General features: G+C 48.1%; 1 protein-coding gene across 1 annotated transcript in view; it reads left to right on the top strand.

Moving 5' to 3' along the window:
• The window catches only part of MCU (mitochondrial calcium uniporter), an 83,798-nt gene continuing 71,072 nt past the window's right edge, over window positions 1–12,726 (top strand). Inside the window, exon 1 of the mRNA XM_027903687.1 lies at window positions 1–135. Within this exon, the coding sequence (XP_027759488.1) occupies window positions 1–135 (135 nt within the window). The remainder of the gene's footprint in view (window positions 136–12,726) is intronic.

The raw sequence follows: 12,726 nt of genomic DNA, 5'->3' as shown, positions 1-12,726 counted from the left end.
ATGGCGGCCACGGCGGGCAGAGCGCTGCCGCTGCTCCTCTGCGGCCGCCGCCCCGCCGCGCTCACCGCCGCCACCGGCCGCTTCCCGGCGCTGGGCCGCCGCCGCCAGCAACAGCAGCAGCAGCGACACCGGACGGTGAGTGAGAGCCGGCGTGCCCTTCAGGAGACGGGCGCGGTGCGGCGGGCGGGCGGGCGGGCGGCAGAGGGGCCCCGGCTCGGCAGCGGCGGCTCGGCGGCAGCTCCGCGGCGGCTCCGCACCGCCAGCTGCGCGTTATTCTTAGCGCCGTCACCGGGTGAAACTTGAGCGCGGCGGGCGGCGCGGCGAACCGCCCCCCCTCCTTCCCCTGCCGCGCCCCGGCGGCGGCTCCGCGGCGCGGCCGCCCCGCGCTGCCCCGGGACCGGGCGGTGTCCGCGGCGCTGCCGCCGTGCCGGGGCCGCGCTCCGGGGCGGGGGTCGCGGCGGTGCCGCCGCTCGGCCGCCAGGTGGCGCGCGGGGCGGCGGGATGGGGGGGGGGGGGCGCGGGGGGCGCGGAGCCCCCGCCGGGAGCGGCACCGAGCGGGGCCGGGAGCGGCACCGAGCGGGGCCTTTGCCCCCGCGATCCCTCCCGGGAGTGCATCGCTCCCCTCTTTTGTTGCCGGGCCCCTCAAGGTCAGACGGGGGAGAGGCTCCCCAAATCCCGGTGGGAGAGCGAGAGGGGCGAAGCCCGCCGGGCTCTGTTCGCTCCTCCTTTCCTTGGCGGCTTTGCCAGGGAAAGAGGAGCCCGGTAGGGCACGGCTTTGCTGTGTGTCTCAGGGCGGGATAAAAAAGCTGTACGGGCAGCAGGTTGCGTCTCTGAGCTCGGAAAGACTTGCTTAAAATACCCGGGAGGGTTTTTTCTCTTTCCCTTCACGAGCCAAGGGAACGGCGTTGGAGCCGTGGGATATCCTCCTGGACCCCCGGGAGTCCCCCACGAGCTGTTTTTAGGGCTGCCTCTAAAAGAGCTGCCGCCGGAGGTGTGCACCTGTCGCTCACTTGTTGTTTGGCTGCGAGGAAGTGATCGGGAAACTCCGTGGAGCCACCGCAACTGTGTGTGAATGGGGTGATGGAGCAGCTCTGAGCTCCCCCGGGACGGCGGATACTCCGCGGGGTCCTTGGAGCTGTCCGTGCCGTGTATCCTCGGGGTGCCGGTCGTTCCTCTGGCGCTGCCCGCGTGTTTTTGGCAGCGCTGGGATGCCGGAGGTTCAGTCGGTGTCGGGTGTCTCAATCCCATATTTGCAGCGCGGTCCTTCCCACGTGTGAAAGTGTGACTTGTGCAGTGCCGAATTCAGGGTTAATGCCGGCCCCTCGGGACCCGGTCAGGTGTGGAACAACCTCTCCAGCTTTCATAATTATCATTTCAGTTGCCTCCTTTAGTGCTCTGGCCCGGTAAAAAAAATTTATATTCATCTAAATTTAAGTTGACCTTTGCGATTAATTTAACAGAGACTCAGGTTCGCGCTTGGTTTCACTCCTTGGGTGAAGTGTAGCGGTAAATGTGAGACTTAAAAATAAAACCAAAACCAAAACCCACATTAAAATTACCCCAAATCTCTTCTGTTTGCCCAGGATACTTTGCTGCTGCTGAGTGGACATGACTGAGGTGTGGGCACACCAAAATCATACTGCCAAAACCTTCTCCTTCGGGAGCTTGGGGGAGGAGGAGGATTTTGCTCGTGTCCCATGGACTGATGATTAGAAAGCTCTCCTGGCTCTGGTTGGGTTGTGCTGCTTGATTTTTTTTTTTTTTTTTTTTTTTTTTTTTTTTTTTTTTTTGGCAGCTGTCTGTGGTGTTGCAGTCATTAGTTTTTGGGGGTCTTTTCGACAGGCAGTCGTAGGCAGATGTTGAATCCTTGTGAAACAAGGGAGCAGGTCAGGATCCAGTATCCCAGTGGTTCCTTTTGATTGTAATGTGCCTGTTTATCTCCTGCCAGCAAAGATGAGTTATCCTTTCCATCACGCTGCACTTGAGAAACTGTGCAGACCACTGGGAGAGAGCAGAGACCCGAGAGCTGCCGAATCCTGGCATAAGTGATCTCCAAGGAGAAATTACGGGAACTGGAGCTCTTCAGAATGAAGAGAAAATCGAAAGGAGGTTGCTGCAAAGAGGAAGCAGAAAAACCAGACAAATCTGTGCTGGGTAGGAGAAATAATGGGCTCACAGTGTGAGGAGAGCGGTTTAGTAGGTGCTGGGAATCCCTGTTGACAGTAAGAGCAGAGAAATGCTGAATTATTTCCTGGGAAAGCTGTTTAGTCTTTGCTCTTGGAGGTGGTTGGGACAGGTTAGACTCACATCAATCAGTTATGGCTGATGAAGAATTGATCCTTTTCTGTGATAGGACTGGGCTATATAAGCTTCCTGAGCCTATGGATTGTATTAGAAGAGAGATAAGAAAGTTTGTATAATATAAGTATATTTAATAGAGTGATTATATCAGGTATTTGTCTGTGCAGTGTTGTTTTTAGTACCATAAATTCTACTTGGTTACTTCTCAGGATGGCTGGTTTCTAGCAGAGGTGATAAATTAAATGGACTTTCTTGGAGTAGGGTGGAAATGCTAAATGGTCATATGGATGAGTTCTTTCAAAAGGGATATAAATTACACTGGAACAAACGGGACCAAGAGACCAGATTACTTGGAGAGGGTAGTGCTTTGAAACAAAAAAAAAAAACCTCCAAGGGGTGGGTAAAGTGTAAAGAAAGAGGTTAGGATAACATCAAACAGGAGGGAGGACGAGGGGGTCCAGGCTTTGGAACAAATACTTGGTTTATGAAGAGTCACATGGCAGTAGAGTAATACTGGGAGTCATAGGGCTGGATTGAAGCATTCACAGCTTGCTGAGGAGTTTTGAAACCTAAAGGAAGTTGGGAAGGCTCAGTGTGGAGATGTGGGATCAGGGACAAGACGTGAATCCTCATGGTCTGTCCCAAGAGTTTCCCAGGGGGTGAAATACCTGGGGAGGAGGATGCAGGAAACATGAATGAGAAGTTCCTTCACTGATATCCCAGTAGGAATAAACAACCAGGAGGAATTGTTTATATTTGTATTTGTGGATTTCCCCTCTGAAAGTGACAGTGTTGTCCCCTGCAGGAGGGCCATGCAGGGGGAGGCGGCCTAACCGTGTGGGAAAAAGGGCTGGAAGTGTTGGAAGAACATGACAGAGCTGAATAACAGGACTTGGAGCAGAAGTAGCAGAGACTGCATCTCTTTCCCCTCTCCCACTTCAGTTGCAACTATGTGAGAGTGGAAGAAGCCTTGCAGAGGTGGAGAGGGGAGAATTCCCAGGCATGTTTGCACTGGAGAAAGTGCTGGAGTTGGCTGGGGGGTGGTAACATGAGGGGGAATGTGCGGATGGCCACGGGTTTGGAGATGAGTAGGGCGGAATAGCTGGTAGAGTGGAACATCAGGAGTACTGGTGTTTGTTTGAAGCTGATGCTGTGTGTGCTCCCTCGCTGGGAGGGAGCTGTGGAGCTCTAGTGCCCAGCTGGGAGGTCACAGGTGAAGAGGAAATTCAGTTCGTGGTGCCGAGTAGGAAGACCAGAAGTGGCAAAAATTTGCATCAGCAAGTAAGATGAGGGGGAATAAAAGTACTGGGTGTGGTTTCCTTTTCTATGTGCCAGCAAGACAGGGCAAAAAAAAAGAGAATTAAAGGGATGTTCCTTGCAGGAAACTTCCTTATGAGACAAGGGAAGCCCTTTCTTTGTCTCCTGCATGTTCTGGGTGCTGTGGGTGTTGAGGGTCAGCTGCCCAAGGTGAGAGCTCCGTATGGCTGAGGTGCTTTGGGAAAACAGTTGACAAGAAAGCAAGTTATAAACCTCTTTCAAATATGTGGTGGTAGACAAAAGACTTCATCAGAATGCTCCTGTTTTCTGTGTTTAATGCCTAATCCTCGTGGCTTTCTTCCCATAAAGATAAGAGTTGCCTGTTACTGCATTTCCTGGGGCATGTAGGCAGTGGTTGTGTTGGACTGGAATGGGATCATACGGTTCAAATCTGGCAAAAATACCTGTAAGGAAATCAAGGGCTTGGCTATACGTGGCATTCCTGTGGTAGTTAATCCTGGCAGTTCTGGGTAGATCAGGCTAGTGACAAGAAGCCTAAGAAGTAAAAACTGAGCCAGGCTGAACTGCAGCCAGATTTCAAGTAGGTATTGGATGACCTGCAGGTTTTCCTCTCTGCTCCAGATAAGGACCAGCATTTACCTATGTCAGTCCCTCCTCCTCCAAGCTGGGTAGGATTTTGGTGCAGGCACCCCTGTGTTAAGGATGCAGTAGAGAGTGTATCCTGTGCCAAGGAAAGGTGTAGTGGGATGGGAGAAACCTCAGGAGGAGGATGCAGTGGACATCCTGCTGAAGCTGTCCCTTATTCAGCATAGATACAATGTGTACCTGGTGTGTTTTTTTTTCCCAAGCTGTGGTTGAAACCTGTGCAGCACCAACTTCCAGAGAAGCTGCTGCTTGGCCAAAATTTCCCTGGTGCCTCCCCAGTTCCTCTGTGACTTCCCTTGCTGTCAACAGCTTTGTTGCCCATCTCTTCAAACAAGTTGATTTGCCAGGGGAAGGCTCGGGCTTACAAAACTCTCAGGTGGTGGCAAGGATGGTGGGGCTTGGAAGACTTGGGTGTGTGTTTCTGCTGAGGGTGGGAGCTGGCAGGCTGCTTTAATTAACTGAACTGCTGTTTTCCTGAGCTCGCACGCTGCTGATTGTAAATTTTCAAAGGAATGATTAAAAAGCCGGAGAGATGGTGGCACTTCAGAGATGGTTTGAAGGGGCATAAAATAGTTATTCTCACTGGATCTTTGGCTGCACTTCCAGTGTTTCCTGTGCTGGGACACCTCTAGGAGCAGTGGCTGCGCATCAGGAAGAGATGCAGCTGATCTCTCTTTGGAAGTGAAGACGGGATGTGGCTTGAACTGCAGTGTAGGTAAATACCAAACCAGCAGAACATCTGTGAAGTTGTGGAAGTCCTGAGGAAGAGATGATCTGACTGGAAGGACGGGTCACTCCACCAACCCTCCTCTTCCTCCTGCTTCTTCCCTCCCCTCATCCCACACACGTGCACTTGCTGTCTCCCTGACTCCTCATTCGCCTCACCCTGGGGGAGGGTGGCTAAAAAAAATAAGGCTTTCTTATAGCTGGCATTGCCACTTGCCCCCTCCAGTGCTGGATGAACTGATTAAAATGCAAGGCTGAGCCAGGTCTGCTGCCTCCCACCACACTTATTGCCACAGGGAAGGCTACGGCTCAAGGCTGTTTGGAAAGATTCAGGAGGAAGGAAAACTTTTTTTTAACATTTTTACTTCAAATGAGAGGAGGGAATCTGCCCTTAGCTAGTTACAGAGCAATGCACAGCAGTGCTAAGTTGAAAATTTTGTGCTTTTCACCTTTTTTTGTTAGATTGTAGTATGATTTTTTTTTTTTTTTCCCCCATGAACTAAAACTTCGAGGGGGTGACCAGCAGAAGTATTTTTTTTTGGTGTATGAAAGTGGCTAAAACATTCTCTTGATCATATTTATTTTGGTAACAAACCAGAGATCCACTTTCAGGACCCACTCTATGTGTGAAAGAGGAGCACTATAAAGTGAGGACTAGATGTTGGCTTAGGGTTTTTTGGAAGTTATTTGATGACACTGCCTTTTTTTTATTTATAATTTATCCTGTGGGAGTAATCAAGACTTTGTATTAGGGTCTGTGATGGGAAAGCTGATCTAGTAATTAATATAAAAATTTCAGGGCAGCTTTTCTTCCACATGGGGAGTGTCCTGAGCTGAGCTCAAACAGGATGGGTAGAGCTCCCCTTACCACACTCAAGCCCAAACAAAGAGAAGAAGAAAAAAAAAAGGCAAAACGTTGTTCATTTCCTAAAGCTGCTTTAAGACTCATCTTAAAGACAAAACTTTCTGTGAGATTGGGTCCCACCCAGTCTGGAGGGTAAAACATAACTTCTATGACTTCATTTCAGATTTGTGCTATGAGTCACCACTTTGCCATTCTATAAAATAACAGCGAGCTGACACAAATCTGCAATTTAAATTATTCTCCTATTCGGAGGTCTGTGGAAACGTAGAGATTGTTTGAGATTTTGGGTTGCCTTTTTTTTTTAATTATTTTTTTAATTGTTCATATATTGCAGCGTCAGCTGGCGGTCACTCTTTCCGAAATCCCAGCTGCTGCTTTCTGCTCCTGTGGCCCCTGGTAGCTCTGTGTGGGATGAGCAACTGTCCTTGATAAATTTTGCTGGATGAAACTGTGCACTCTGTGCTCACCACAGGGGAATACTTCTAGTGTCTGAAGTGCTCTCGAGGTGAGAGACCACCTGTGATATTGCTGATGTGGATTTCACCGTATTTTGGGACTTCTTGAGGGTGATCTGGCTTTAAGGGCTGTTCTGCCCTTGAGTATTTAATGATGAAAAGAAAACGACTTGTCCCTTTTCTATTAAAGATTTGGCAAAGGGTTTTCTTCCTGTTATTAAAGTCTCAATTGGTCATCAAAATGAGATGTCATTTTAATGAAGATGAAAATATGCAGCACTTGAATGTGATGTGGAATTAGTTTCCAGCAGGACGAGCCTGTGGGGTATCACTAATGTCTCATGGAAAATACAAAGCATGTCCACTGTCTTTTTGTGGATTCTTGGCAGCTCTTAAGGAATTAGGAAAGGCAGAGCTGGTTTCAGCGATTTATTGTCGGCTTCCCCAGGAGGAGAGGGCTGCTGTGCAATGTGGTAACTCTCTCTGTCCCTGAAACTGCTCACTGAAATAATTAAAACTCAAATTTCCCCCGGATACATAACTTGGGAAGGGATCTACCAGGGAGCAACCACCATAACAAAACCGCTCTGGCTGGTTGGCAGTCTTGTGTTCTGTCCTGCAGCCTGCTGGGAATAAATAGTTCACTGCCAGGTCGTAGCCTAGGAAGCTTTGTAGGGTTTAGGAATAAAGATCTGTGGAACACACTGGTGTTTGGAGAGGATTTTGGAATAGTGTTATGGTGACAGTTTCAGTTGTGCTCGTCAGGCCAGTCCCAAAACATGTGTGTAGCTTGCTGATCCTTCTGTTATCCAAAGCCTGAAGTTACCATGTTTTCCCTGTTCTGTGTCACCCTATTGCCCCCAGCCTGGCAAAGCTTCCCTTGTTTTACTTTTTTACAAGGAATGCCGTGTTTCCTTAAGCTGCAGAGTGAGTTTATTTGGATGAGCTCGCGCCGGTTACTGCCATACCTTGGGGCTGCTCAGGAGAAATGTGCTCCCTGAATGTGGTACTGGAGCCGGCCTGTTTCTGTGTTTGAGACTTGAATGTTTTGGTTGAGGCTGGAGGAGGAACTTGAAGGACCTGGCATGTGGTCCTTGTGAGTCCGTGGCTTTGTCAAGGCTTTGTACAAGGTGTTGCTCCTGAGGCACTTCCCTGACATATGGCCTTGCTCCCTGTCAGCTCCAACACGAATATCTGCTGATCCAGGACTGGTTATTCCTTGTCAGCTCCTGTTCCTCTGTGTGCTTTCCTTCAGGGGATTCTGCCCCTCAGGGGAGACCCCCCTGCAGAGCTGCCCCCTGCCCTGGGGAACAGCACAGCGAGGACATGGAGCTGCTGGAGAGAGTCCAGAGGAGGCACCAAGAGGATCAGAGGATGGAGCAGCTCTGCTGGGAGGAAAGGCTGGGAGAGCTGGGATTGTTCAGCCTGGAGAGGAGAAGCTCTGGGGTGACTGAATTGTGGCCTTCCAGGGCTTGAAGAGGCTGATAGGAAAGGTAGAGAGAGAATATCTACAAGGACTGGAGGGACAGGACAAGGGGGAATAGATTCAGACTGACAGAACGGTTAAATGGGTGATTGGGAAGGAATTCTTCCCTGTGAGGGTGGGGAGGCCCTGGCACAGGTTGCCCAGGGAAGCTGTGGCTGCCCCTGGATCCCTGGAAGTGTCCAAGGCCAGGTTGGACGGGGCTTGGAGCATCCTGGGACAGTGGGAGGTGTCCCTGCCCATGGCAGGGGTTGGAATGGGATGAGCTTCAAGGTCCCTCCCAATCCAAACCAGGCTGTGATTTTACTACTTCTGCACTTACCTGTCACTTGACTTACATACTCCATAGACCCTCTCATTAAGGCATGGTGCCAGTTGTCTCAAACCCTTGTTTTCTTCTGCCAGAAATCGCTTTTAATGATGCAGTGCTCTTTTTGATTCCCATCTGAAATCTGTAGAAGGAGTAGCAAATGGATGTTCATCGTCCAGACTGCAGGTTGTGAAACATAATCAGAATAGTGGGCTCCAAGGTATGTCTGGAAATGAAGTTAATTGTGACAGATTATTTTAAAAGGAAATAGAGTTATTCATTCCACTTAAACCATTTTTTAAAAATACATCCTTATAATTTAGGCACATCGTTTTTCTTAGATGCTTGGACTTAAGTGACAGGGAGTTTTCTGCCTGGCAAAGTAACTCCAAAAATGACAAATGAAGATTTTTAAGAGAAAAGGGGCTGCCCAAGATGACACCAGAGCGAGGCAGGGTTTCTTTCAAGTTGTGTGCTAGAAAGCAGTAACTGGGATCTGGATGGCAGTTTTTTTATGTACAAATTCTCCTGTGTGACTACTGTTGTGTCATTATTAATGCTTAACACTGAGGATAATTTCATACATCACGTCCCGTTCGTGTTTTCTGCTTCTCAGCAAAACTCAGCCACAGTCAATATGCAATGCAATGCAGCAGCCTTTTAATAGTAATTTAAATTAATTGGAAACCTGTCCGAAACATGGCACAGATTCCTGTGTGGGGGAGAGATGGGAGGGAAGGCTGGCAAGGGAAAGTTCATTTCTCCCTGAAATAACGGCGAACTGCAAAAGTGCAGAGATTCCCCAAGGAGGGGGTTGGGGGGAGGAGAAAAATGCGATTCCTTTTTTGGAATGAAAATGCTCCAATTTATCATGTGGCTTGGGAAATCCTCTTGGCTTCCTGCAGAGGGGGAGAGGGTGAGTCGAATGTTTGGTGGGATGATGGAGCCTGGCCTGTTTGTGATGCATAACGGCATGAAGAGCTCCCGAGGGAGCCTCCTGCTGCCTGCAGGGCTATTCCTGCTCTCAGGGGACTTGTTCCTGACGCAGTGATAACAGGAATTCCATTGTCTAAATATTTATTAGATTGGTAATTACACCAGTGCAGCGCTGTGTGGTCTCTCCCAAGTTCGGGGGTGTTGTATTTCAGAGGAGAGTAAGGTCCTTCCCTTGGACTTGGCTGTAAGGGATTCAAGAGGAGCAAATCTCTACCTTAAGAAGGAAGAGTTGTATTACAGGCAGTGTGTATTGCTGGTGATGAAACCAGCTCCAAATACTCCCCTCTGAATTAAAGGAGTACATTAAACAATTTTTCCCTTGTTGCAAGCTCCAGGTGAGGAGGGACTGAGGAACCAGAGGGCCATGTTGTTGTTTTTTGACACCTGGAAAAGTGGTGTTGGAGGGAAAGACGATTCCACGTGCTGAAACACCCATTCCTGATGGCTTGGCCGGGCAAGGCGAGTCCCATCGCTAAGTAACAAAAAGCTGACGGTCCAAAAAAGGAGCTTTGGTTTGAAGCCAAAGAGCCATGGATTTCTCTGACCACAGAGCTGAATGGAGCAATGGTGTCTGAGATTAATTTTGCTTTAAGAGTCCTCTTGTCCAGAGAGAAAGAACGTGACTCAGATTTGCACACGCACTCCTGAAAAATAAATCCCGGTTTTGGATCAGCCAGTCGCTCGTGTGTGTGGGAGTGACCATTTCCATATTTCCTTTTGGCATTTCATGCTCAAGAGAGTGGTTTTAAACAAACAGCTCCCACAAAGTACTCCCCCCCTTCGTTATTGAGCTGGGTTGAGTAGGGCAGGATATGACACTCTGCAGTCTTTCGAGTTGGCAAGGAAGTCAGGATTTTGAGAGGAGCGTTCATACCACACACCAGGCGCTCGTGAAAGGAATTGTTTTGTAAACAGCATTTTGAACAGAAGTTTGCATTTTTTTTTTTTTTCAATCTTTCTCCAAAGGCGGGTTGTTTCTGTTGTCTGTCCCTGCGCTCCATTCAGTTTTTCTCTGCACAGCAGCTCCTTTGCTCGTGCTGAATTGTGCTTTTTTTTCCCGTGTGCAGCCAGTGATACACAGGTTACATGTGCTGCAGGGTGCCCCTCTCTCCCCTGCTCCCAGCCCCCTGGGAACACCCAGCTCTGGTTCCTGTGGATCACAGGGCTCTGGATCTAGGGCAGGGACTTTGGTGGAGCTGCTGTTTTCATGACCTACTTCTTGGGTGAGCATGGAAGTAAAAACTGCTCCTGGTGGCTCAGAGGAGAGATTTGGGCTTTTTTTTTCCCTTTTTTTTTTTTGTCTTGGGCTGGAAAAAAAGTCAGACTCTGGTTTGACACAGTCATACACCTCAAGGTTGTCTTCTGAATTACTCCAGTTCCAGTGGAGAGGAATAGGGGGGGGAACACCTAAGCACAGAGCAGTGTGCCTTTTGGGATTTCCAGCAAGCATTCTTTTTTTTCTCCCAAGGAACTGTTTGTTTGTTGTCGTGGTCAGTCGGTTGTAATTCATTTTCCTTTGTCCTTTCAGAGAGAGGTGGGTGTGTAACTGACTCATCCCCAACACTTTTTACCCCCGTTTTTGCTCCCGTTTAGGAGATCTGGCAACACTCATAAAGCTGAATTGCTATGATTAGCCTGACATTTTATATAATAGAGTGCACCAGAGAGGGCTGTTTGTTCCTGGAATTACAATGTCAAAGTACCACAGCAGTTTTCAGGGCAGTATTTACATAATTTGTGTGGATTTCCACGCTAGATGGAATCAGCACCGCACAAGCACATCATGGGAACATCTTCATTTTCCCTGTGTATCCCAGCCAGCCACGGGTCTGATGGCAGCACAGAGCCCTGTTTGCCTCCTGCAGGAGCTGACGACGCTTCAAGCGGGATTCTGACTCATAAGCACTTCCAAGCCTTCTCGCAGCCTTGGGAATGTGGAAAATACGTGGCTTGCAGGCACGAAAAAAGCTGAGTTCTCCTGGTAGTGCTGGGGGACACGGCAGAGGATGTGGAGACCCTGCTGGGTGGGTGTTTGAGGGACCTGGCTGTGGAAACCTGTGCCAATACTCAAGTCTAGATTTGCTCTTTTAGCCAAGGAAGTTGAGTGAAGTCAGCCCTTACCTCCTTTCCACTCAGCACCCCCCAAAAAAACCCCTCAGAGTGTTTCCTGGTCATCTTAATTCCAGTTCTGTTACTCTGCCTCCTTCAAGCTTTTCTAAAGGAAACAATAATAACGAAGCTTTCAGCCTTTTATTGTCACGCTTTCCTTTTTAATAGCACTAATTAGTGTCCCATGAGTCTTGTTTTTAGCTGAGGCTAATTTAGTTCTCAACTGTATTTCCCTTTTTTGCCATTTGTAAGAATGGGGTAGTCTAAAATACTTTTAAACAAGTTATTTTGGCCACGATTTGCCTTGAAAAAGGCATTCTCTGGAACACTTCATTAAATACAGCTATACTCACCTAGTGAGCAGCTTGGCTTACCACTGGAATTACTAAGCATGAAGCTTAATCTAAAGTCATAAGAACTTGTATTTTCTGAGTTTACAGCAGTTCTCCAGCTCTGAGTTCATCTCTGTGCTGCTTGAACCTTAATGTTAATTGTCGGTCGTGGTGATCACTGAGTTACGTGAGGCTTTTCTTGTGAGCAGGGCTTGTCTGAAGAAATAAAACCAATCAAAATAGAAAAAAAGACATAATTTTTTTTTTTTTAATTGCTGCTGTTACTGTATCTTCCTCCTCCTGCAGTGGTATTTTGCTGAGTCCCTCAGCTTCTGCTCTGGACTGTTTGAGATGCAAGAAGAGCTCGTACATAAACATGAGCACTGGAAATCCTTCTTGCAACTTCTGGGTAGAGAAATTTTGATGTACTGTGTATCACCTGAATGCAAAATCCTCCCAGCTCTCGGTGTGAAAAATATCTCCATAATTCCTTGTAGATCTGAAGAATATCACCCAAGTTGAAAGGACATTGTAAGTATAAGAACTCCATGTTTTTTAAATCAGCTAATGAGGTTTGAGTTGTCCAATATTGAAAGTCAACTCCATAACTTGCTGATCCGTATAAATAAATCTCACTGACTCACTGGGAAGGTGGTTATTTCCCAAACTAAAGGGTAAGGACGGTTTCAGGCAGACAATCAAACATAATGGGGGTGGGAAGAAAGTAGATGGAAAATAGGATGCAGCTGAACTGTTGTCATCTGTTCATATCCCGCTTTGCCATCTATCATTATTATTGTAATAAGTACAGGAATTTGATGGCACATCAAAGCACTTCAATGACTTCTGTATTCCTGATTTATTCTGGTAACTTTGGTGCAAAGATGCTGTTCTTACTCATCCCTTGGTCCTTCTAGTGCTGTTGCTGCAAGGTTACTTTTCCTCCCTTCCTTAACAGTGTAATATAATGATAAACATTTCTTTTCTCCTCTGTGCTGAGGCTTTTATCTTGCAGTAGGGTTTCCCCCCCCCTCATCCTTGCTGTGAGAACAAGACCACCAAGGAATTTTTGGGGCTATTAGCTGCACTTTTCCCCAAAAGACTGAAGAAGCACAACCTTCATAAAAAGTCTAAACTTTTCACAGCTCTAATTGCTGTTTGCAGCTTTTAATTGGGATGTGGTTTTTGCAGGTAAATGATCTGATAGGAGAAAAATAACCAGGCTC

Source organism: Empidonax traillii, unplaced genomic scaffold, assembly GCF_003031625.1.
Source record: "Empidonax traillii isolate 1590-97213 ecotype Southwest subspecies unplaced genomic scaffold, ASM303162v1 scaffold991:size255050, whole genome shotgun sequence".
In the NCBI taxonomy this organism is placed as follows: domain Eukaryota; kingdom Metazoa; phylum Chordata; class Aves; order Passeriformes; family Tyrannidae; genus Empidonax; species Empidonax traillii.
Note: the sequence above shows the minus strand (reverse complement) of the source record. Positions and strands in the feature narration are given on the sequence as shown.